Source organism: Nerophis lumbriciformis, linkage group LG26, assembly GCF_033978685.3.
Source record: "Nerophis lumbriciformis linkage group LG26, RoL_Nlum_v2.1, whole genome shotgun sequence".
In the NCBI taxonomy this organism is placed as follows: Eukaryota; Metazoa; Chordata; class Actinopteri; order Syngnathiformes; family Syngnathidae; genus Nerophis; species Nerophis lumbriciformis.
The window spans coordinates 12386837-12414104 of NC_084573.2; the positions used below are offsets into that span (position 1 = coordinate 12386837).

A 27268-nucleotide genomic window follows, 5' to 3' on the forward strand; every position below is an offset into this window, starting at 1 on the left:
TAGTATTGGCCAATAAATAGATTAGACTGAACCAATCGGTGCGCACTGTTCAGTATTGCGGCCATTGATTGGCTCAGCCTCAGACAGTAATACTAAATTGGATTAACAGAGTGTAAATGTGACTATTTCATGTCTAATAATGTTGAAAAACGTATCTAAAAAGTCGTTAAGTTTTTTTTTTTAGCTTCAGGTTCGTTGTGTTTTAAATGCAATGACAATAAAAGACTTATCCTAAACATTCAATTTGTTTATTTTTTTTAATTGATTTATTCTCACAATATAAAAACAGTACAAAAGGTAACATTGAGACAAGAAATGAGTAATGAGAAATATGTAATAAGAAATAAGTGCATGTGAGAAAAGAAACCCAAAAAGGGCTTATGCAAGGTTCTCACCTAAAGCAGTAAATTAAGTAGTCTACCTTGTGTGGAATGAGTGTGTGTGTGTGTGTGTGTGTGTTCTTGCATTTCTACCCTTCTTGAGACATCAACAAGGAAAAGTACCTTCCATATGAGGACCGGTGAACAAGTTAGGACCGAAATCATGGTCCCAATACAGAACACCATTGGGTCTAAGAGAATGTCTAATTTTCACCCCTGGTGGTGAAATCTATCAAAATTAAGGTGGTCCCAAAAATTTGGGATTTTTCAAATTCACTGTGTGTCGGTTTTAAAAGTGCTCCCCCTCTGGTCAACATATGAAATAAGTGTGTGTAAGAAATTGAAATGCGATCCCTTTGGTCAAAATTAATATAAAACAAAAATGTATATAGAGACATACTGTATGTAATAATTTGAAATAAATAATGAAGATTAAAAAACCAATTACAAACAAAAAATAAAAACATTAACTTAAAGCTTGCCTTTTTTATATTTGCATACTATGTATATATTAAGTATTTATTATTATTAATCTTTATATATCTAGAAAGGGTGGTCCTAAATTTTTCAGAGGTCTCAAGAAGGTAAAAAATACAAGAATGTGTGAGTGTGCGTGTGAGGAAGTATAGGGCTACATTATAAAGGTAGGAACAAAAGGAGAATGTTGACTAATCAGGCTGGCCCTTAGTCTATGTTTAAAGTTACTGAGTGAAGATGAGGAGTTTGCAATACACTGCAAAAAGTCAGTGTTCAAAAACAAGAAAAAAAAATTAAAAAATTAGGGGTATTTTATTTGAACTAAGCAAAATTATCTGCCAATAGAACAAGAACATTTGGCTTGTCAAGACTTTCCAAAACAAGTAAAATTAGCTAACCTCAATGAACCCAAAAATACCTTAAAATAAGTATATTCTCACTAATGGTAGAAGAAAAAAAGAAGACCTTTTTGCTCAATATGTTGAATAATATTCTTAAATTAAGTAAACGCTAGTGCCATTATCTTGACATAATGATATGCACTCGGCATTACATTTCTTGAAACCAGCAAACTTATACTAAAAACTAATGTATTGTTCTTAATGGAAAGGCAACAAGGCAACCGCTTGTTACTTTCGGGGTCTCCTAGCCGCTCAGGTAAATCATATGGTCTAAAAATGCATTTTTCCATCGATAACATGACATCATCGCGCCAAGTGCGTGCTCTTTCAGTCAATTAGTGCACATATATACAGCCCGGCCCCCGGCCAAAACATTTTAATTGTAATTTTGAAGAATTCATCTGAATGGGCATGAACTATTTCTGTTCAAAATAGTTTGAAATGTCACATGTGAAATGTTTGAATATTAACTGTCAGTTTACTGTACCAACTGTACTACTGTATGAGTACGTATTTTCTATTGTTTCATTGAAAATAAAACAGCAACATCATCATCCATTTTAATTTTGAGACAAAATTGTGTCAAAGTCATGACTTTTTTTTTCATGCTTGAAATAAGAAATTATTACTTTAAAAAAGTAGTTTTATACTTGTGAGTGTTGATGACACAGCTTTGCAACAGTTGATATTCTAGTTTCAAGCATGTTTTACTCAATATGTCAATCTCAGCTACAAGCTGTAATATCTTACTGAGATCATTTAGGACCAAAACCCTTAAAACAAGTAAAACACTCCAACATAAAATATGCTTAGTGAGAAGAATTATCTTATCAGACAGAAAATAAGCAAATATCAACCTTATTTGAGATATTTCATCTTACTTAGATTTCAGTTTTTGCAGTGTACATAGGTAAATATTCCAAAGTAAAGAACCTCTATGTTTAATGGAAAACTGGTGAAATGTGATACGGAGATGATCAGTTTGTCTGGTATTATGATCATGAACTTGCGAATTGGTCTTAAAATAATCTTTGAAAAGGTGTAGGAAGCATATTAGGGAGGTAAGTACATTTATAGATAAAAGAAGAGGACTGAACAGTGTTGATATCATAAATAGATAGTACATTTAGTTTCTTAAACAGAGGAGCAGATGGAGCCAGATAGTTAGAGGAGGTAGCTATTCTTACACATTTATTTTGCATAATGAGTAATTTGTATACATTTGATGGACATGTACTAGCCCAGACAATATTCCAATAGATACGATATGGATAAATTAAACTGTAATAGAGTTAAGAGGCATGCCTGATGAACCAAACTCCTGATTCTTCTGATGATACCAAGAGATTTTGACACTTTGTTAGTTACTGAACCTTTGTGTTCTTTCCATGACAATCTTTCATCCACTAGAATACTTAGAAATTTGGTAGATGAAACTTGACTAATTTCGATTCCGCCAATGGAAATCTTAGCACTCTGTTTACAGTATGTTTAGTTTTTGCTTGCAAACACAAGAAAGTTGGATTTTTTTACATTTAGTTTAGTTTAGTTTATTAAGGTGATAGCCTTTTAACAAGAAACCTTTTAGATAGCACGGCTATACCAGAATTAGCTTCCCTAATGAGGTTTTCAAATTTCTTGTGAGTTAGGATCAAATTCAGCTTACTGCGGGGTTCGTTCTCCCAAAATGCAGACGGACCATTCCGGACAAAGCGTGCAGGTAAGAACATGATTTAATTATCAAAAATCAAAGTAGTACAACAAAACGGAACACAAGGCGAAGGCACAACGTGCTGATCGCACTTGGAGCTAAAGCAAATACTTAGCATAGACTATGGCATGGAACACTCACAAAACTGTGGCATGAAACTGAAAACTGAAACTTTTACTGGGATTTTATTATAGAAACAAGTCTTGCTTTTCTTTTACTGTGAAACAGAAATTGGTGGAAACAACTTTTTTACCTGTTATTGACAATGGAGATGTGTTGTACATAAATGCTACTGCTGGTTGTCTCCACAAGCTGGATAGTGTGTACCACGGGGCACTGAGATTCATCACCAACTGTGCTCCCCTTACTCACCATCGCGTATTATACTCAATGGTTAACTGGACATCTTTATGTGCTCGACGCCTCAATCATTGGTATATTTTCATCTACAAAACCATTCTGGGTATCACTCCATCTTATCTGTCTTGTCTTTTAACAAAGAAACAAGGAAGTCACAATCTTCGTTCAATGAATGTTCTGCAATTTGTCGTCCCCAAAGTAAGAACTGAACTGTGCAAGAAAGCATTTAGGTTTTCAGCACCAAAGGCTTGGAATAACCTACAATCGAATATTAAACTTCAAACCCTTGTTACATTGAATTAGTTTAAAGCTTCTGTGAAAGGACTGCAGTCTACCTTGTCTGTATGCACATGTGTCATGTGAGCAAGTTTTAATGTTGTAAATGTGATGTTTTATGTGTTGTTTACAGTTTTTAATGTAACCTTGCTGCTGCCCTCTTGACCAGGTCTCCCTTGGAAAAGAGATCTTTGATCGTAATGGGATTTTTACCTGGTTAAATAAAGGCTAAATAAAATAAAATAAATGAAACAAACAAGACTTACTAGTAGGTTGCATGAAGCAAACAATGACGCCTGACCGGCAAAGGCAGGCTTAAATAATGCCTCTGATTAGTGCTAAGGGGAGCAGGTGAGCGGGCGAACACTAATCAGAGACAGGTGGAAATATTAACCATGGTAACTAAAACAAACAAGGGTACACAATTCAGGAACTTTTGGAGTCCAAAACTAACAGAACATAACAAAACATGATCCGGACCACGGATCATGACAATCAGCAAACCGAATCGGTGTAAAGGATGAAGATACATCAGCCAGGTCATTGATGTAAATGAGAAATAGTAAGGGTCCAAGCATAGACCCCTGAGGAACTCCACACAACATCTTAAGTTCGGATGAAGAACCACCATTGACATACACATATAGCTCACGGTTATAAACATAACGAGACAGCCATTTAAAAAGGTAATGTTTTGAAAACCATAGAATGCATAATGCCAATGTGTTCCCACTTTATGAAAGTTAATTCATCACGGTCATGACCAGAACAAATTAACAGCGATAAACAAGGATTGACTGTATGCCCAATTGCTGAGAGCACTGGGAATTTATTGAAAGGTAAGGCCTTCATTTGGAAGGAGGCTTTTAGTTCTACAAATGCTTGTATAAGAATAATGTAACAATATAATCCATCCATCCATCCATTTTCTACTGCTTGTCCCTTTTGGGGTTGCGGGGGGGACTGGAGCCTATCTCAGCTGCATTTGGGTGGAAGGCGGGGTACACTCTGGACAAGTCGCCATCTCATAATAATATAATAATCTAACAAAAAAATAAATACACCTGAAACATAATGCATCTTATTATTTTACGAATTCTATTGCATTTACTTTATTGCGAGAGGAGCCAGATGAGGTGGTTCGGGCATCTGGTCAGGATGCCACCCGAACGCCTCCCGAGGGAGGTGTTTAGGGCACGTCCGACCGGTAGGAGGCCGCGGGGAAGACCCAGGACACGTTGGGAAGACTGTCTCCCGGCTGGCCTGGGAACGCCTCGGGGTCCCACAGGAAGAGCTGGACGAAGTGGCTGGGGAGAGAGAAGTCTGGGCTTCCCTGCTTAGGCTGCTGCCCCCGCGACCCGACCTCGGATAAGCGGAAGAAGATGGATGGATGGATGGATGGATGGGTTATAATTTATATCACAATAACTAATATTAACTGTGTTCATTGGGTAACGATGGCCTCGACATCTAAGCATTTACAAACCCCGTTTCCATATGAGTTGGGAAATTGTGTTAGATGTAAATATAAACGGAATACAATGATTTGCAAATCCTTTTCAACCCATATTCAGTTGAATGCACTACAAAGACAAGATATTTGATGTTCAAACTCAAACTTTATTTTTTTTTTGCAAATAATAATTAACTTAGAATTTCATGGCTGCAACACGTGCCAAAGTAGTTGGGAAAGGGCATGTTCACCACTGTGTTACATGGCCTTTCCTTTTAACAACACTCAGTAAACGTTTGGTAACTGAGGAGACACATTTTTTAAGCTTCTCAGGTGGAATTCTTCCCCATTCTTGCTTGATGTACAGCTTAAGTTGTTCAACAGTCCGGGGTCTCCGTTGTGGTATTTTAGGCTTCATAATGTGCCACACATTTTCAATGGGAGACAGGTCTGGACTACAGGCAGGCCAGTCTAGTACCCGCACTCTTTTACTATGAAGCCACACTGTTGTAACATGTGGCTTGGCATTGTCTTGCTGAAATAAGCAGGGGCGTCCATCTGTGGGATGTTCCAAATAAGTGTTTGATGAGCATTCCTCAACTTTATCAGTATTTATTGCCACCTTTCCCAACTTCTTTGTCACGTGTTGCTGGCATCAAATTCTAAAGTTAATGATTATTTGCAAAAAAAAAAAAAAAGTTTCTCAGGTTGATCATCAAATATATTGTCTTTGTAGCATATTCAACTGAATATGGGTTGAAAATGATTTGCAAATCATTGTATTCCGTTTATATTTACATCTAACACAATTTCCCAACTCATATGGAAACGGGGTTTGTATTTGAGGTGAGGTGATTTATTGAGGCATGGCATCTACTAAAGCGTGGAACACTTATTTGAGTAAAAATGGTGACCCAGCAGGTGGTGTGGTTTGCATTCATTGTAATGTGCTTGACTGCCACCTACAGGACTGGAGTAGAACAGTATTGCCTTGTCATGATTTATCAATGAAAGGGAGTCACTTGGACATGTTAAGACTTAACAATAATAAGAATAATTTTAAATGATGAATCAAAAAATATAAATAGATATAAAAAAAATAAAAACGCACTGCTTGGCTTTTGGGAAGTTTTTGCACTTTTTCATAATTGGATTTTTAAAATGTCCGAGTTAGTTTGATGTTCGTGTCAAAATGTACGATACTCTCACTAGAGCAGTGTTTGTCAACCACTGTGCCGTGAGATACAGTCCGGTGTGCCGTGGGAGATTTTTTAATTTCACCTATTTGGGTTAAAAATATTTTTTGCAAACCAGTAATTATAGTCTGCAAAGTATGTGCCGTTGTTGAGTGTCTGTACTGTCTGGAGATCGGCAGACTTACCATGTTATACTCGTCCATATCAGTAGGTGGCAGCAGGTAGCTAATTGCTTCGTAGATGTCGGAAACAGCGGTAGGCAGTGTGCAGGTAAAAAGGTGTCTAATGCTTAAACCAAAAATAAACAAAAGGTGAGTGCCCCTAAGAAAAGGCATTGAAGCTTAGAGAAGGCTATGCAACACAAAACTAAAACTGAACTGGCTACAAAGTAAAGAAAAACAGAATGCTGGACGACAGCAAAGACTTACTGTGGAGCAAAGACCGCGTCCACAAAGTACATCTGAACATGACATGACAATCAACAATGTCCACACAAAGAAGGATAAAAACAACTGAAATATTCTTCATTGCTAAAACGTAGCAGGTGTGGGGAATAGCGGTCAAGGAAGACGTGAAACTGCTACAGGAAAATACCAAAAAAAGAGAAAAAGCCACCAAAATAGGAGCGCAAGACAAGAACTAAAACACTACACACAGGAAAACAGCAGAAAACTCAAAATAAGTCAGGGCGTGATGTGACAGTACACCTACTTTGAGACAAGAGCTATAGTCATGCATGCTTGGTTATGGTTTAAAGTCATATCCAACAATTGCGACTATGACTATGACTGAGATTCAGTTTTTAATGATTTCTGCTGGTGGTGTGCCTCCGCATTTTTTCAATGAAATGTGCCTTGGCTCAAAAAAGGTTGAAAAACACTGCACTAGAGTCCAGTATAATTCCTGCCTAAGGGTAACTGAGAATCAAACTATCAATCTTCCGAGTCACGAGATGGCAACACTGCTACCTGTGAGTTTGTTGAAGCCATGAATCATTAATTATTTTCCATCAAGGATATTAATGAGCGTTGTCGGCCCCCTGCAGGAGAGAAGGAAGCAGAGTGGTCGTCTGAAACAAAAGCAGTGGGAGTGTGGAGATCTCGCGGGGACATTGAAGAAACACCAGGCCCAACTGCATCATGGGAAAACAGAACAGTAAGCTACGACCCGAGGTCCTCAACGATCTGAGGGAGAACACGGAGTTCACCGACCACGAGCTGCAGGAGTGGTACCGCGGCTTCCTCAAGGACTGCCCCACGGGCCACCTGACCGTGGAGGAGTTCAAGAAGATCTACGCCAACTTCTTCCCCTACGGAGACGCCTCCAAGTTTGCCGAGCACGTCTTCCGCACGTTCGACACCAACGGCGACGCCACCATCGACTTCAGGGAGTTCATCATCGCGCTGAGTGTGACGTCTCGGGGCGGGCTGGAGCAGAAACTGCGCTGGGCCTTCAGCATGTACGATCTCGACGGGAACGGCTACATCAGCCGGGCTGAGATGCTGGAGATAGTCCAGGTGAGGATCAGATAAGCCTTTTTTCACCAGGTACTGCTACAAAACCCAAAACCAGTGAAGTTGGCACGTTGTGTAAATGGTAAATAAAAACAGAATACAATAATTTGCAAATCCTTTTCAACTTATATTCAATTGAATTAGGGCTTCAACAACTAATCGATTAAATCGATTCTAAAAATAGTTGGCGATTAATTTAGTCATCGATTCGTTGGATCTATGCCAGGGGTCGGCAACCTTTACCAGTCAAAGAGCCATTTTGACCAGTTTCACAAATTATAGTAAACAATGGGAGCCGCAAACATTTTTTGAAATTTTAAATAAAATAACACTGCATACTAAGTTTTTTTTATTGCTTTGTGCTATGTATAACCAGGGGTCTCAGACACGCTGCCCACACCTTTATGTGGAATTTGAAAGCTGGTGCGGCACGCGGGTTTTAAATGGATGGCGCTTGTCAGCGTCATGCGTGCCGTGATAGTACAGCATATAGCACCCACTTTAGTCAGCGTGCCTGATCAGCCACACGTTGTATGGGGCTTCCGCTTACTCACATAGGCAACAGCAAGGCATACTTGGTCAACAACCACACAGGTTACACTGACGGTGGCGGTATTAAAAAAAAAACTTTAACACTCTTACTAATAATGCGCCACACTGTGAACCCACAGCAAACAAGAATGACAAACAAATTTCGGGAGAACATCTGCACTGTAACACAACATAAACACAACAGGACAAATACCCAGAATCCCATGCAGCCCTAACTCTTCCAGGATACATTATACACCCCCCGCTACCAAACCCCGCCCACCTCAACCGACGCACAGAGAGGGTAGCAGGAGTGTATAATGTAGCCCGGAAGAGTCAGGGCTGCATCGGATTCTGGGTGTTTGTTCTGTTGTGTTTATGTTGTGTTAAGGTGCAGATGTTCTCCCGAAATGTGTTTGTCATTCTTGTTTGGTTTTGGTTCAAAGTGTGGCGCATTATTAGTAAGAGTGTTAAAGTTGTTTTACATGACCACCGTCAGTGTAACCTGTGTGGCTGTTGAGCAAGTATGCCTTGCTGTCACGTACGTGTGCAAGCAGAAGATGTATATTATATAACAAGTGTTGGGCTGGCACGCTGTTAATACAGATTGTAGAGGGTGCCAAATGTTGTACCATCATGGCACGCCCTTATTATAGCCGTAAGGGTGACTTATTATAGCTGTAAGGGTGAAAATCGGTGAATATTAATCCCGGGAGTTTTCTGCGAGAGGCACTGAGTACGGAGTTCTCACGGGAAAATTGGGGGGTTCAGCAAGTAAGCTGCTGAGCCGCATCAGAGTGATCAAAGAGCCGCATCCGGAGCCGCGGGTTGCCGACCCCTGATCTATGCTATACGCATGCGCTGAGGATACGTTTTTTTTGTTTTTTTGTTTTTTTTAACCTTTATTTATAAACTGCAACATTTACAAACAGCTGAGAAACAATAATCAAAATAAAAAGGGTGTAATGGTACGTGTATTTGTATCGAACCGTTTCGGTACGGGGGTTTCGTTTCAGGGCGGAAGTGTATCCAACGAGTTTCCACACGGACATATTAAGTAGCGTACTGCACGTTGTGTAAACAATACTCAAAACGCCGGACATTTGAGGCATTTAAGAAACTCCGCCCTGACAGTTCCGCAAAAGAGGACATGTCCGGTGAAAAGAGGACGTATGGTCAGTCTATCGTAGCCCGTTAGCTGCTAGCATGCTAGCAAAAGAGGACGTGAAACCGATCGCTGCTAGCAGCTAACGGGCTACGATAGACTGACCATACGTCCTCTTTTCACCGGACATGTCCTCTTTTGCGGGGCTGTCGAGCGGTGTTTCTTAAATGCCTCAAATGTCCGGCATTTTGAGTTAGGGTTGCGTGTATTTTCAATTCAATGTAAAAAAAATTTTTTTTTCTTGTGCGGCCCGGTACCGGTCCGCGGCCCGGTGGTTGGGGACCACTGATATAGGCAGTTTGGCTGAGTCCGCTCTGAGTGCTGGTTTAGTGCTTGTTTCCTTGTCAAGTGTTAAGGCCAAGAGTGGGCAATTATTTAGCCTCTGGGGGCTAAATTTAGAGGACAAAAGTATACAAAACCTCACAATAATGTCTGAATGTTAAAAAACGTAATGACAGACCGCCTTAAGAAACGGAATGGAATTTGACATTTTTTTTACTGAATGAGACACCCAGCATGTACATGAAAATTAACAATGTGGGATTTACAATATTAACTATGAACGATAAAACACTGAATATTGACAACATATGAACGTCACACCCCCTCTCCATCGAAATATTTTACAATCAAGCGAAACGCAACAAAAATGCAACAAACACAGCGAAATATGAACACAAAGGGTAAGAAAAAAATACCCACCTACAATCCGATAAATCACTAAGCTTTTTACAACTTTCTTGTAAAAATCTCCTTCCGCGTCTGTCCCTGACAACCGCATTTCAGGCTGGCCGCTCTGGAAACACTCTGTGGAAACGCTCCCCACCCACACTGCTTGGTGCCACTTCTGAGCTGCTGTTACGTAGCGTACCATAGTAATTAATTAGATTACCATAGTAACTAATTAGATTACCATAGTAACTAGTATATCATGCAAAAGCGCAGATTCCAACCATTGAAATACTTTGTATAGTTTAAGACTTACGGTCATTAGAAAACATCACTGCACATCGTAATGGCAGCTACACTTTCCATCTTAAACATCTAAAAAAATTAGAGATGTCCGATAATATCGGACTGCCGATATTATCGGCCAATAAATGCTTTAAAATGTAATATCGGAAATTATCGGTATCGGTTTCAAAAAGTAAAATGTATGACTTTTTAAAACGCTGCTGTACGGAGTGATACACGGACATAGGGAGAAGTACAGAGCAGTTGCGTCTTCCAGTCATACTTGCCAGCTCTCCCGATTTTCCCGGGAGACTCCCGAATATCAGTACCCCTCCCCAAAATCTCCCGGGGCAACCATTCTCCCGAATTTCTCCCGATTTCCACCCAGACAACAATATTGGGGGCGTGCCTTAAAAAGGCACTGCCTTTGCGTGCCGGCCCAGTCACACAATATCTACGGCTTTTCACACACACATGTGAATGCAAGGCATATTTGGTCAGCAGCCATACAGGTCACACTGAGGGTGGCCGTATAAATAACTTCAACACTGTTACAAATATGCGCCACACTGTGAACCCACACCAAACAAGAATGACAAACACATTTCGGGAGAACATCTGCACCGTAACACAACAGAACAAATACCCAGAACCCCTTGCAGCACTAACTCTTCCGGGACGCTACAATATACAACCCCACCCACCTCAACCTCCTCATGCTCTCTCAGGGAGAGCATGTCCCAAATTCCAAGCTGCTGTTTTGAGGCTTGTTAAAAAAAAAAAAAGCACTTTGTGACTTCAATAATAAATATGGCAGTGCCATGTTGGCATTTTTTTTCCATAACTTGAGTTGATTTATTTTGGAAAACCTTGTTACATTGTTTAATGCATCCAGCGGGGCATCACAACAAAATTAGGCATAATAATGTGTTAATTCCACGACTGTATATATCGGTATCGGTTGATATCGGAATCGGTAATTAAGAGTTGGACAATATCGGAATATCGGATATCGGCAAAAAAGCCATTATCGGACATATCTAAAAAAAACTTATTCGGGAATGTCCGACGGGCCCTTATTTCCCCAGGTCTGGTTTAGGCCGACCGAGTCTGCAACCGGATTTAATGTCACGTGCAACAAAGGTATCAAAATATGGCACCAGAATCAATACTCTGTAGTACTGGACTAGTCGATGTCTATAAAAGTACCGAATTCGGTACCCATCGGTACAGATCAGGCTCACTTTTTTAGCATTCCTAATCATCACGTTGGTGCAAAAAAAAGTTAAGCACTTTTAAAAGCAAATGTCAAATTATAATAGTTAGCGTGTGACTCAAGAACTGTATACTCGGAAATGTTTGTAAAATTCACAATTTCATGAGTTTTTACTGCAATAGGGGAACAATGTTCATATAGACTGCTTATTTTACAATTACCGTATTTTTCGGACTTTAAGTCGCAGTTTTTTTCATAGTTTGGCCGGGCTCCAGTGCGACTTATATGTTTTTTTCCTTCTTTATTATGCATTTTCGGCAGGTGCGACTTATACTCCGAAAAATACGGTAATTCCTCTTCATCTATCAGCCGTGTCAGCTTTCAATAAACACAATTTTAGTGCAAGTAGGACTAGATGTTTTCTCCTGCCCTTTCTGTGGTTATTTTTACTCCTCCAGTATGGAGAGCTGCCTGCTGGCTCATATCAACAATATTGGCTTTAGCCTGTTGTGTTTGCCCATAAGAAATGCATCAATGCTTTTGTTACTCCTCATGTGCTTTTGCCCACACGCTTTCCTCGTTTTCGCGAGAAGTGACCTTTTTGTAGAGCACAGGCTTTTTTTTCCAGAACGTTAACAGTCGACTAATGCCGTGAGTAAAAAAATAAAAAAATAAATAAAAAAACCTGTGTCCTTCCATCCTTTCCTAGGCCATTTATAAGATGGTGTCGTCAGTCATGAAGATGCCCGAGGATGAATCCACCCCGGAAAAACGGACGGATAAGATCTTTAGACAGATGGACATCGACAACGACGGTGAGACTGATGTTCTTCTATGTTTGTCTGTTTCAACAAAAACACTGCTTCATCACCTAACACGAGTTACGCAACTGCAAACAGAGCGTTACAGTCGTCCCTTGTTAATTGGTCACAGTGATAAGCAAATTAAATAGAAAAAATTATTCATTAAAAATCTACAAAACCAGTGAAGTTGGCACGTTGTGTAATTAGTAAATAAAAACAGAATACAATGATTTGCAAAACCTTTTCAACTTATATTCAATTGAATAGACTGCAAAGACAAGATATTTAATGTTTGAACTGAGAAACTACATTTTTTTTAACTTAGAATTTAATGCATTGCAAAAAAGTTTGCACAGGGGCATTTTTACCACTGTGTTACATGGCCTTTCCTTTTAACAACACTCAGTAAACGTTTGGGAACTGAGGAGACCAATTTTTGAAGCTTTTCAGGTGGAATTCTTTCCCATTCTTGCTTGATGTACAGCTTAAGTTGTTCAACAGTCCGGGGGTCTCCGTTGTGGTATTTTAGGCTGTCAATGGGAGACAGGTCTGGACTACAGGCAGGCCAGTCTAGTACCCGCACTCTTTTACTATGAAGCCATGCTGTTGTAACACGTGGCTTGGCATTGTCTTGCTGAAATAAGCAGGGGCGTCCATGATAACGTTGCTTGGATGGCAACATATGTTTCTCCAAAACCTGCATGTACCATTCAGCATGAATGGTGCCTTCACAGATGTGTAAGCTACCCATGTCTTGGGCACTAATACACCCCCATACCATCACAAATGCTGGCTTTTCAACTTTGCGCCTAGAACAATCCGGATGATTTTTTTCCTCTTTGGTCCAGAGGACACGACGTCCACAGTTTCCAAAAACAATTTGAAATGTGGACTCGTCAGACCACAGAACACTTTTCCACTTTGCATCAGTCCATCTTAGATGAGCTCGGGGCCCAGCGAAGCCGGCAGCGTTTCTGGGTGTTGTTGATAAATGGCTTTCCCCTTTGCATAATAGAGTTTTAACTTGCACTTACAGATGTAGCGACCAACTGTAGTTACTGACAGTGGTTTTCTGAAGTGTTCCTAAGCCCATGTGGTGATATCCTTTACATACTGATGTCGCTTTTTGATGCAGTACTGTCTGAGGGATCGAATGTCCGTAATATCATCGCTTACGTGCAGTGATTTCTCCAGATTCTCTGAACCTTTTGATGGTATTACAGACCGTAGATCAGGGGTCGGGAACCTTTTTGGCTGAGAGAGCCATGAAAGCCAAATATTTTAAAATGTATTTCCGTGAGAGCCATATAATATTTTTTAACACTGAATACAACTAAATACGTGCATTTTTAAGTAAGACCAACATTTTTAGAGTATAATAAGTCTCTTATTCTTTTTAATAACATTGTTATTCTGAAGCTAACCACTAATAAATCAAATACTTCTTACTATTAATGTGACTTCTTGAACAGGTGCGGTAGAAAACGGATGGATGGATTAAAATGCATGAGAGGGTACTCCGGCTTCCTCCCACCTCCAAAGACATGCACCTGGGGATAGGTTGATTGGCAACACTAAATTGGCCCTAGTGTGTGAATGTGAGTGTGAATGTTGTCTATCTATCTGTGTTGGCCCTGCGATGAGGTGGCGACTCGTCCAGGGTGTACCCCGCCTTCCGCCCGATTGTAGCTGAGATAGGCTCCAGCGCCCCCCCGCCACCCCGAAGGGAATAAGCGGTAGGAAATGGATGGATGGATGGATGGAGAATGTTTCATATTTTGAACGTTATTTTTAACACTGATTACCAGTTGATTTATTCATTACTTATCGTGTTAAGCAATGTCAGCTAGGATTTATCTGAGAGCCAGATGCAGTCATCAAAAGAGCCAGATGGCTCTAGAGCCATAGGTTCCCTACCCCCGCCGTAGATGGTGGAACCCATAAATTCCTTGCGTTTCTGGGTGTTGTTGATAAATGGCTTTTGCTTTGCATAGTAGAGTTTTAACTTGCACTTACAGATGTAGCGACCAACTGTAGTTACTGACAGTGGTTTTCTGAAGTGTTCCTGAGCCCATGTGGTGATATCCTTTACACACTGATGTCGCTTTTTGATACAGTACCACCTGAGGGATCGAAGGTCTAATATCATCACTTACGTGCAGTGATTCCTCCAGATTCTCTGAACCTTTTGATGATATTACGGACCGTAGATGGTGAAACCCCTAAATTCCTTGCAATAGCTCGTTGAGAAATGTTGTTCATATACTGGTCGAAAATTTGCTCACGCATTTGTTCAAAGTGGTGAACCTCGCCCCGTCCTTGTTTGTGAATGACTGAGCATTTAATGGAAGCTGCTTTTATACCCAATCATGGCACCCACCTGTTCCCAGGTAGCCTGTGGGATGTTCCAAATAAGTGTTTAATGAGCATTCCTCAACTTTCTCAGTCTTTTTTTCCACTTGTGCCAGCTTTTTGAAACATTGCAGGCATCAAATTCCAAATGAGCTAAAATTAGCAAAAAATTACAAAGTTTTTCAGTTTGAACGTTAAATATCTTGTCTTTGCAGTCTATTCAATTTAATATAAGTTGAAAAGGATTTGCAAATCATTTTATTTTGTTTTTATTTAAGGTTTACACAATGTGCCAACTTCACTGGTTTTGGGTTTATAATATTTTCCTAGCCAAAGCATAAAAAACCAATATCAACATTATGAGAGCCCTCTAAACATGAAATAACACCATTTAGTCACCTTTACACTCTTTTAGTCGAATAAAGTCTTGCTGCCGGAGGCTGAGCCAATCACTCGCCACGATACTAAACAGCATGCTTAGATTGGTATGGTCTCCTCTCGTGGCCAATAATACTGTAGTATTGATATTTTTTGTCTAATTAGCCATTGTTATGCTTGAAAATGTTTAATTTAGGCCCTAACAATTGTAGAATATGTTTAAAAATATAACCAAAAAAATAATGGACATGTACTACAAGAGTTTTATGGAAACTGCCACTCATTATGAATATGTCCGTCTGGCAAGGCATCTATGTTTGTTATTATTCTTCATATAAAGCACCCTCTGATTTATGAATTGCTGCTAAAACATGAACTATTACAGCAAGCGATCAAGATTTAATTGTTGTCAACGTTAACATGACAGGCATAAAGGTCCGTGTAGGTCGGTGCACCTTCCGTTCATTCTATTTCCAATTCTGAAACGCAAATCAAAAAACAAAATTAGGGCTGTTTTTCGATTTTTTTTATACATGGCAGATTTTAAAACAAACAAAAAAGGTTGATTTTCATTAAAATATTGCCATCTAATTTGATTTTGTTTTGGTTACTTTTTATGGATTTTTATTTTTCCAGATACACACAAAAATCGAAAAAATGTTCATCCAAAATGCAAAAATGCATGGTTATCTGTGTGATGACAAATTGAACCGAAAGCAGTATTTCAGGTCTGTGTACCTTCCTTTCATTCTATTTCCAATTAAATGTATGCACCTGGGGATAGGTTGATTGGCAACACTAAAGTAGCCCGAGTGTGTGAATGTTGTCTGTTTATCTGTGTTGGCCCTGTGATGAGGTGGCGACCTGTCCAGGGTGTACCCCGCCTTCCGCCCATGTGCAGCTGAGATAGGCTCCAGCACCCCCCGCCACCCCAAAAAGGGACAAGCGGTAGAAAATGGATGGATGGATGTAAATCAAAAAACAAAATTCGGGCCATTTTTTTCTATTTTCATTTCCGAAATTATTTAATTTAATGACACTTTTTTAAAACGACAATAGGACTCCTTCTGAACAAAGATGTTACCGTTATGCCAAAAACATGCCAAGTGCGAAGGAAAAGCTCAAATATTGTTTCCGGTTCAATTTGTCATCACACAGATAACCATGCATTTTTCCATTTTGGATGAACGCATATTTAATTTTTGTGTTTATCTGGAAAAATAAAAAATTATAGATGTCCGATAATATCGGCAGTCCGATATTATCGGCCGATAAATGCTTTAAAATGTGATATCGGAAATTATCGGTATCGGTTTCAAAAGTAAAATTTATAACTTTTTAAAACGCCGCTGTACGGAGTGGTACACAGACGTAGGGAGAAGTACAGAGCACCAATAAACCTTAAAGGCACTGCCTTTGCGTGCCGGCCCAGTCACATAATATCTACGGCTTTTCACACACACAAGTGAATGCAAGGCATACTTGGTCAACAGCCATACAGGTCACACTGAAGGTGGCCGTATAAACAACTTTAACACTGTTACAAATATGCGCCACACTGTGAACCCACACCAAACAAGAATGACAAACACATTTCGGGAGAACATCGGCACCGTAACACAACATAAACACAACAGAACAAATACCCAGAACCCCTTGCAGCACTAAGTCTTCCGGGACAGTACAATATACACTCCCCGCTACTCCCTACTCCCTCTCTCAGGGAGCAGGGGAGCATGTCCCAAAATTCCAAGCTGCTGTTTTGAGTCATGTTAAAAAAAATAATGCACTTTGTGACTTCAATAATAAATATGGCAGTGCCATGTTGGCATTTTTTTTCCATAACTTGAGTTGATTTATTTTGGAAAACCTTGTTACATTGTTTAATGCATCCAGCGGGACATCACAACAAAATTAGGCATAATAATGTGTTAATTCCAGAATTGTATATATCGGTAGATATCGGAATCGGTAATTAAGAGTTGGACAATATCGGATATCGGCAAAAAAGCCATTATCGGACATCTCTAATAAAAATCCATGAAAGGAAAACGGCACAAAATCCAATTTTATGGCAATATTTTAATGAAAATCAACTCTTTTTTTGTTTGTTTTAAAAAATGCCATATATAATAAAAATCGAAAAACGACCCTAATTTTGCTTTTTGATTTGCATTTAAGAATTGGAAATAGAATGAACGGAAGAAACATGGACCCATAACGGTAACATCTTTGTTCAGCAGGAGTCTTATTGTCGTTTTAAAAAAGTGTCATTAAATAGTTGTCCAACCTTTGTTTCAGGAATGAAAATTTAAAAAAATCGCAAATCAAAACACTAAATTTTCGATATTTATTGTATGTGGCAGATTTGAAAACAGACAAAAAAAGGGTTGATTTTCATTCAAATGTTGCTGTAAAATTGGATTTTGTGCTGTTTTCCTTTTATGGATTTTTATTTTTCCCGATAAAGACAAAAATCCAACTCATGTTTATCCAAAATGCAAAAATGTGTGTTTATCTGTGTGATGACAAATTGAACCGGAAGCAGTATTTTAGCTTTCCCTTTGCGTTTAGCACGTTTTTAGTATAAAGCTAACTTCTTTGTTCAGCAGGAGTCCTGTTGTCGTTTTTTTTAAAAAGTGTAATTTGTTGTCCAACTTTTGTTTCAGGAATGAAAATGGAAAAAAAAGGTCCAAAATAAGTTTTTTGATTTGCATTTAAGAATTGAAAATAGAATGAACGGAAGGTACACGAACAAGGAAAACGGCACAAAATTCTATTTTATGGCAATATTTTAATGAAAATCAACCCTTTTTTTGTTTGTTTGTTTTAAAATCTGCCATATATAATAAAAATCGAAAAACGGCCCTAATTTTGTTTTTTGATTTGCGTTTAAGAATTGGAAATAGAATAAACGGAAGGTACACGGACCTGGTTCAATTTGTCATCACACAGATAACCACGCATTTTTTGCATTTTGGATGAACGTATAATCGATTTTTGTGTTTATCTGGGAAAATACAAATCCATAATAGGAAAAGGTCCGTGTACCTTCCGTTCATTCTATTTCCAATTCTTAAACGCATCTCAAAAAACTAAATTTTTGATTTTTATTGTATATGGCAGATTTGAAAACAAACAAAAAAAGGTTGATTTTCATTCAAGTATTGTTATAAAATTGGATTTTGTGCTGTTTTCCTTTTATGGATTTTTATTTTTCCCGATAAACACAAAAATCCAATTCATTTGTTGTCCAACTTTTGTTTCAGGAATGAAAATGGAAAAAAAGGCCTGAAATGTGTTTTTTTGATTAGCATTTAAGAATTGGAAATAGAATGAACGGAAGGTACGCGAACTGGAAAACGGCACAAAATTCAATTTTATGGCAATAATTTAATGAAAATTAACCCTTTTTTTGTTTGTTTTAAAATCTGCCATATATAATAAAAATCGAAAAACGACCCTAATTTTGCTTTTTGATTTGCGTTTAAGAATTGGAAATAGAATGAACGGAAAAAACATGGACTTAAAACGGTAACATCTTTGTTCAGCAGGAGTCTTATTGTCGTTTTAAAAAAGTGTCATTAAATAGTTGTCCAACTTCTGTTTCAGAAATTAAAAATAGAAAAAATGGCCCGAAATTAGTTTTTTGATTAGCATTTAAGAATTGGAAATAGAATGAACGGAAGGTACACGGACCCGGTTCAATGTTTTTGCATTTTGGATGAACGTATACCGTATTTTTCGGACTATAAGTCGCAGTTTTTTTCATAGTTTGGCCGGGGGTGCGACTTATACTCAGGAACGACTTATGTGTGAAATTAACACATTAGCATAAAATATTAAATAATATTATTTAGCTCATTCACGTTAGAGACTAGACGTATAAGATTTCATGGGATTTAGCGATCAGGAAGGACAGATTGTTTGGTAAACGTATAGCATGTTCTATATGTTATAGTTATTTGAATGACTCTTACCATAATATGTTACGTTAACATACCAGGCACGTTCTCAGTTGGTTATTTATGCCTCATTCAGCCTGTTGTTCACTATTCTTCATTTATTTTAAATTGCCTTTTAAATGTCTATTCTTGGTGTTGGGTTTTATCAAATAAATTTCCCCCAAAAATGCGACTTATACTCCAGTGCGACTTATACGCCGAAAAATACGGTAATCAATTTTTGTGTTTATCTGGAAAAATACAAATCCATAGAAGGAAAAAGTCCGTTCATTCTATTTCCAATTCTTAAACGCACATCAAAAAACAAAATTTTCGATTTTTATTATACATGGCAGATTTGAAAAAAAAACAAAAAAAGGGTTGATTTTCATTCAAATATTGCTATAAAATTGAATTTTGTGCTGTTTTACTTTTATGGATTAAATTTTTTCCCGATAAACACAAAAATCCAATTCATATTTATCCAAAATGCAAAAATGCGTTTTTATCTGTGTGATGACAAATTGAACCGGAAGCAGTATTTTAGCTTTTCCTTTGCGTTTAGCATGTTTTTAGCATAACGGTAACATTTTTGTTCAGCAGGAGTCCTGTTGTCGTTTTAAAAAAAGTGTAATTTGTTGTCCAACTTTTGTTTCAGGAATGAAAATGGAAAAAAAGGCCCGAAATTAGTTCTTTGATTTGCATTTAAGAATTGGAAATAATAATAATAATACATTTTATTTAAAAGGTGCCTTTTTGGGCACTCAAGGACATCATACAAAATCACAACAATAAAATCAAATTGGATAAAAAAACAACAACAACAAAGAGAAAAGAAAAGATGATTACAATGAATAAACAGTCAGGAATAGGTGTGTTTTGAGCCTTTTTTTGAAGAGGGATATTGAATCTAAGTTGCGAACCCTTCTTTTGTTTGTTTTAAAATCTGCCATATATAATAAAAATCGAAAAACGGCCCTAATTTTGCTTTTTGATTTGCGTTTAAGAATTAGAAATAGAATGAACGGAAGAAACATGGACCCATAACGGTAACATCTTTGTTCAGCAGGAGTCTTATTGTCGTTTTAAAAAAGAGTCATTAAATAGTTGTCTAACTTTTGTTTCAGAAATGAAAATAGAAAAAATGGCCCGAAATTTGTTTTTTGATTAGCATTTAGAATTGGAAATAGAATAAACGGAAGGTACACGGACCCGGTTCAATTTGTCATCAGACAGATAACCACACATTTTTGCATTTTGGATGAACGTATAATCGATTTTTGTGTTTACCTGGAAAAATACAAATCTATAAAAGGAAAAGGTCCGTTCATTCTATTTACAATTCTTAAACGCATCTCAAAAAACAACATTTTCGATTTTTATTATATCTGGCAAATTTGAAAACAAACAAAAAAAGGGTTGATTTTCATTCAAATATTGCTATAAAATTGGATTTTGTGCTGTTTTCCTTTTATGGATTTTTATTTTTCCCGATAAACACAAAAATCCAACTCATGTTTATCCAAAATTCAAAAATGTGTGTTTATCTGTGTGATGACAAATTGAACCGGAAGCAGTATTTTAGCTTTTCCTTTGGGGTTAAGTATGTTTTTAGCATAAAGCTAACATCTTTGTTCAGCAGGAGTCCTGTTGTCGTTTGTAAAAAAGTGTAATTTGTTGTCCAACTTTTGTTTCAGGAATTAAAATGGAAAAAAAGGCCCAACATTAGTTTTTTGATTTGCATTTAAGTATTGAAAATAGAATGAACGGAAGGTACGCGAACAAGGAAAACGGCACAAAATTCTATTTTATGGCAATATTTTAATGAAAATCAACCCTTTTTTTGTTTGTTTGTTTTAAAATCTGCCATATATAATAAAAATCGAAAAACGGCCCTAATTTTGTTTTTTGATTTGCGTTTAAGAATTGGAAATAGAATGAGCGGAAGGTACACGGACCCGGTTCAATTTGTCATCACACAGATAACCACGCATTTTTTGCATTTTGGATGAACGTATAATCGATTTTTTTGTTTATCTGGAAAAATACAAATCTATAATAGGAAAAGGTCCGTGTACCTTCCGTTCATTCTATTTCCAATTCTTAAACGCATCTCAAAAAACTAAATTTTAGATTTTTATTATATATGGCAGATTTGAAAACAAACATAAAAAGGTTGATTTTCATTCAAGTATTGCTATAAAAATTAGATTTTGTGCTGTTTTCCTTTTATGGATTTTTATTTTTCCCGATAAACACAAAAATCCAATTCATTTGTTGTCCAACTTTTGTTTCAGGAATGAAAATGGAAAAAAAAGGCCCAAAATTAGTTTTTTGATTTGCATTTAAGAATTGGAAATAGAATGAACCGGAAAACGGCACAAAATTCAATTTTATGGCAATAATTTAATGAAAATTAACCCTTTTTTTGTTTGTTTTAAAATCTGCCATATATAATAAAAATCGAAAAACGGCCCTAATTTTGCTTTTTGATTTGCATTTAAGAATTGGAAATAGAATGAACGGAAGAAACATGGACCCATAACGGTAACATCTTTGTTCAGCAGGAGTCTTATTGTTGTTTTAAAAAAGTGTCATTAAATAGTTGTCCAACTTTTGTTTCAGAAATTAAAAATAGAAAAAATGGCCCGAATTTTGTTTTTTTGATTAGCATCTAAGAATTGGAAATAGAATGAACGGAAGGTACGCGAACCGGAAAACGGCACAAAATTCAATTTTATGGCAATAATTTAATAAAAATTAACCCTTTTTTTGTTTGTTTTAAAATCTGCCATATATAATAAAAATCGAAAAACGGCCCTAATTTTGTTTTTTGATCAGCATTTAAGAATTGGAAATAGAATGAACGGAAGGGAAGGTACACAAACCCGGTTCAATGTTTTTGCATTTTGGATGAACGTATACCGTATTTTTCGGACTATAAGTCGCAGTTTTTTTCATAGTTTGGCCGGGGGTGCGACTTATACTCAGGAGCGACTTATGCTCAGGAGCGACTTATGTGTGAAATTAACACATTAGCATAAAATATTAAATAATATTATTTAGCTCATTCACGTAAGAGACTAGACGTATAAGATTTCATGGGATTTAGCGATTAGGAGTGACAGATTGTTTGGTAAACGTATAGCATGTTCTATATGTTATAGTTATTTGAATGACTCTTACCATAATATGTTACGTTAACATACCAGGCACGTTCTCAGTTGGTTATTTATGCCTCATATAACGTACACTTATTCAGCCTGTTGTTCACTATTCTTTATTTATTTTAAATTGCCTTTCAAATGTCTATTCTTGGCTTTTATCAAATACATTTCCCCCAAAAATGCGACTTATACTCCAGTGCTACTTATATATGTTTTTTCCTTCTTTATTATGCATTTTCGGCCGGTGCGACTTATACTCCGGAGCGACTTATACTCTGAAAAATACGGTAATCAATTTTTGTGCTTATCTGGAAAAATACAAATCCATAAAAGGAAAAGGTCCGTTCGTGTAGCTTCCGTTCATTCTATTTCCAATTCTTAAACGCAAATCAGAAAACAAAATTTTAGATTTTTATTATATATGGCAGATTTGAAAACAAACAAAAAAAGGTTGATTTTCATTCAAATATTGCTATAAAATTGGATTTTGTGCTGTTTTCCTTGTAGGGATTTTTATTTTTTCCCAATAAACACAAAAATCCAATTCATGTTTATCCAAAATGCAAAAATGTGTGTTCATCTGTGTGATGAAAAATTGAACCGGAAGCAGTATTTTAGCTTTTCCTTTGCGTTTAGCACGTTTTTAGCACAACGGTAACATCTTTGTTCAGCAGGAGTCCTATTGTCATTTTAAAAAAGTGTCATTTGTTGTCCAACTTTTGTTTTAGAAATGAAAATGGAAAAAAAAGGCCCGAAATTAGTTCTTTGATTTGCATTTAAGAATTGGAAATAATAATAATAATAATAAATTTTATTTATAAGGCGCCTTTCTGAGCACTCAAGGACATCGTACAAAATCACAACAATAAAATCAAATTGGATAAAAAACAACAAAGAGAAAAGAAAAGATGATTACAATGAATAAGCAGTCAGGAATAGGTGTGTTTTGAGCCTTTTTTTTGAAGAGGGATATTGAATCTAAGTTGCGAACCCTTCTTTTGTTTGTTTTAAAATCTGCCATATATAATAAAAATCAAAAAACGGCCCTAATTTTGCTTTTTGATTTGTTCAGCAGGAGTCTTATTGTCGTTTTAGAAAAAGAGTCATTAAATAGTTGTCCAACTTTTGTTTCAGAAATGAAAATAGAAAAAATGGCCCGAAATTTGTTTTTTTGATTAGCATTTAGAATTGGAAATAGAATAAACGGAAGGTACACGGACCCGGTTCAATTTGTCATCACACAGATAACCACACATTTTTGCATTTTGGATGAACGTATAATTGATTTTTGTGTTTACCTGGAAAAATACAAATCCATAAAAGGAAAAGGTCCGTTCATTCTATTTACAATTCTTAAACGCATCTCAAAAAACAAAATTTTCGATTTTTATTATATCTGGCAAATTTGAAAACAAACAAAAAAAGGTTGATTTTCATTCAAATATTGCTATAAAATTCGATTTTGTGCTGTTTTCCCGATAAACACAAAAATCCAACTCATGTTTATCCAAAATTCAAAAATATGTGTTTATCTGTGTGATGACAAATTGAACCGGAAGCAGTATTTTAGCTTTTCCTTTGGGGTTAAGCATGTTTTTAGCATAAAGCTAACATCTTTGTTCAGCAGGAGTCCTGTTGTCGTTTTTAAAAAAAAAAGTGTAATTTGTTGTCCAACTTTTGTTTCAGGAATGAAAATGGAGAAAAAAAAGGCCCAAAATTAGTTTTTTGATTTGCATTTAAGAATTGAAAATAGAATGAACGGAAGGTACACGAACCGGAAAACGGCACAAAATTCTATTTTATGGCAATATTTTAATGAAAATCAACCCTTTTTTTGTTTGTTTTAAAATCTGCCATATATAATAAAAAATAAAAAAAACGAAAAAACGGCCCTAATTTTGCTTTTTGATTTGCGTTTAAGAATTGGAAATAGAATGAACGGAAACTACTCATACGCTTAAAGGGGAACTGCACTTTTTGGGGGGAATTTTCCCATCATTCACAATCCCTATGTAAGACAAGAACACATGTTTTTCTTTTTTATGCATTCGAGTTAGTAAAAGTACGAAGTGACTAACAATGCAGCTAATGGGAGAACTATATTGAGCCAGTACAGCCCTCTAAAAAAACATTCAAAAGCAGCCAAAAATACATCCCGTGACCTTATTAGTATTAGCGATATTGTAACTATAAGCGCTAACGCCGAGGACCTACTTAGAAGGTTGTGGTCATTAACCGAGAAATTGGTCAACTTTGACATTCAACTTAAACCCGGAGATGGCGAGAAAGAGACGAAGAGACGCTCGTTTGCGCCACCTTTTTTTTTTTTTAATCCACAGAAAAATTGTAACAAATTTTTCAGAAGATGCAAACATCACAGTGAAAGCAGACGTTGTGCAGTAAGTGATTATTTTATTATGTTAACAGTTTATACTGCTACATGATGCTTAGGGCAGTGGTTTTTCAACCACTGTGCCGCGGCACACTAGTGTGCCGTGAGATACAGTCTGGTGTGCCGTGGGAGATAATCTAATTTCACCTATTTGGGTTAAAAATATTTTTTGCAAACCAGTAATTATAGTCTGCAAATGATGTGTTGTTGTTGAGTGTCGGTGCTGTATATAGCTCGGCAGAGTAACCGTGTAATACTCTTCCATATCAGTAGGTGGCAGCAGGTAGCTAATTGCTTTGTAGATGTCAGAAACAGCGGGAGGCAGTGTGCCGGTAAAAAGGTGTCTAATGCTTAAACCAAAAATAAACAAAAAGTGAGTGCCCCTAAGAAAAGGCATTGATGCTTAGGGAAGGCTATGCAGAATGAAACTAAAACTGAACTGGCTACAAAGTAAACAAAAACAGAATGCTGGACGACAGCAAAGACTTACTGTGTAGCAAAGACGGCGTCCACAATGTACATCCAAACATGACACGACAATCAACAATGTCCCCACAAAGAAGGATAAAAACAACTGAAATGTTATTGATTGCTAAAACAAAGTAGATGCTGGAAATATCGCTCAAAAAGAAGACATGAAATTGCTACAGGAAAATACCAAAAAAAGAGATAAAGCCACCAAAATAGGAGCGCAAGACAAGAACTAAAACACTACACACAGGAAAACAGCAAAAAAGTCCAAATAAGTCAGTGTGTGATGTGCCAGGGGGTGACAGTACTCCTACTTTGAGACAAGAGCTATATTGAGGCATGCTTGGTTATGCTTTAAAGTCATAGCCAACAATTGTGACAACGACTTTTTACTGTCAACTGAGTTTTGTTTTTTAATGATTTCTGCTGGTGGTGTGCCTCCAGATTTTTTCAACAATGGGAGACCGGGCTTTCTGCTCCGCCGCTCCCAGTCTGTGGAACGCTCTCCCTGACCACCTGAGCGCACCACAGACTGTGGATGCTTTCAAAAAAGGCTAAAAAACCCTCATTTTTAAAAATGCCTCTTTTTTTTTTAGATATATGCATACTAGTTCTAGCTATTTGGCTGTTCAAGTTTTTACTTTTATTTCTTTTTTATTATCTTTTTATTTTTTTAATACACTGTAGCACTGAGGTTGTTTACTCAATATAAAGTGCTTTTTACAAATAAAATCAATTATTATTATTAACGCAAAAAATGTGCCTTGGCTCAAAAAAGGTCAAAACACTGGCTTGGGCCTGATGTGCTATAGGTTTGCGTGTACTAAAACATGTGCAAACTTGATAGCACGTGCAAAGCTGATCTACTAAACATGTGCAAAGTGGATTGCGTCTGTTAAGTGAGCAGGATAAGGCGTGCAATCCATTTTGCGTCTCTGTCTTCATTAATACGCGGAACATATGCTGATCATCAAAATGTCCACAATACTGGGAGGTGAAGATGCAAATATAATTATTTTGCACGCGTAATGTGATTTATCAACACTCACCACTGTTTTTTGAGCATCTATCTGACATTTTAATTAAGGGGCCGGTGGGAAGGACGTGCAAACTGACAATTTCACATACGGCTGCCGAATCAGTGCAGATCAGACAGACGATGTCAACATTTTGGAGAATCAGAAATAAAAAAATATGAGACACTGCAAACACTGAAATCCAAGTAAGATTAAATATCTCAAATAAGGGTGATATTTGCTTATTTTCTGTCTGATAAGATAATTCTTCTCACTAAGCAGATTTTATGTTAGAATGTTTTACTTGTTTTAAGCGTTTTGGTCCTAAATGATCTCAGTAAGATATTACAGCTTGTTGCTGAGATTTGATGACCTATATTGAGTAAAACATGCTTGAAACTAGAATATCAACTGATGCAAAGCTGTATCATCAACACTCACAAGTACAAAACTTTTACTTACTTTTTTAAAAGAAATAATTTCTTATTTCAAGCAGAAAAAAAAGAATCATGATGCCGAGCGCATATCATAATGTCAAGATAATGGCACTAGCATTTACTTAATTTAAGAATATTTTTCAATATAGTGAGCAAAAAGATCTTTTTTTTTCTACCAAGAAAAGTGCACTTGTTACTAGTGAGAATATACTTATTTTAAAAGGTATTTTGGGGTTCATTGAGGTTAGCTAATTAGGGACCGCAATGTCCCTTTGGGACAAAAGGACCCTATTGTATTTGTAAGGTTTTATTATTATTATTCCGCCGCCTCTTTGAGCTGTAATTTGACCCCCTTAACATGCTTCAAAAGTCACCATATTTGACACACACATCAGGACTGGCGAAGATTGCCATTTAATAAAAAACCAAACCCCAAAACTCAAAATTGCACTATAGCGCCCCCCAGGAAAAAAGACAGACAAAACTGCTTGTAACTTCCGGTAGAAATGTCGTAAAGACATGAAATTAAAACTTCTATGTAGGTATGACTTAGACCTAGATTTCATACATTGACATCCTTCAGCAAAAATTAACAGGAAGTTGGCAATTCTCCCTTCAAAACAAAAGTTTAGTAAAAACAGTCACTTTTGCCTCTTTGAGCTGTAATTTGACCC

General features: G+C 37.1%; 1 protein-coding gene and 1 long non-coding RNA gene across 2 annotated transcripts in view; one reads left to right on the forward strand and one right to left on the reverse strand.

The window, feature by feature from the left end:
* Positions 1-27268, reverse strand: part of LOC133623889 (uncharacterized) — a 61256-nt gene that overhangs the window by 29707 nt on the left and 4281 nt on the right. The window lies entirely within an intron of this gene.
* hpcal1 (hippocalcin-like 1) overlaps positions 1-27268 on the forward strand; it is a 63505-nt gene that overhangs the window by 28635 nt on the left and 7602 nt on the right. The window contains exons 3-4 of the mRNA XM_061987356.2: positions 7300-7771; positions 12344-12449. Of these exons, the coding sequence (XP_061843340.1) occupies positions 7394-7771; positions 12344-12449 (484 nt within the window). The 5' untranslated portion in view covers positions 7300-7393. The remainder of the gene's footprint in view (positions 1-7299; positions 7772-12343; positions 12450-27268) is intronic.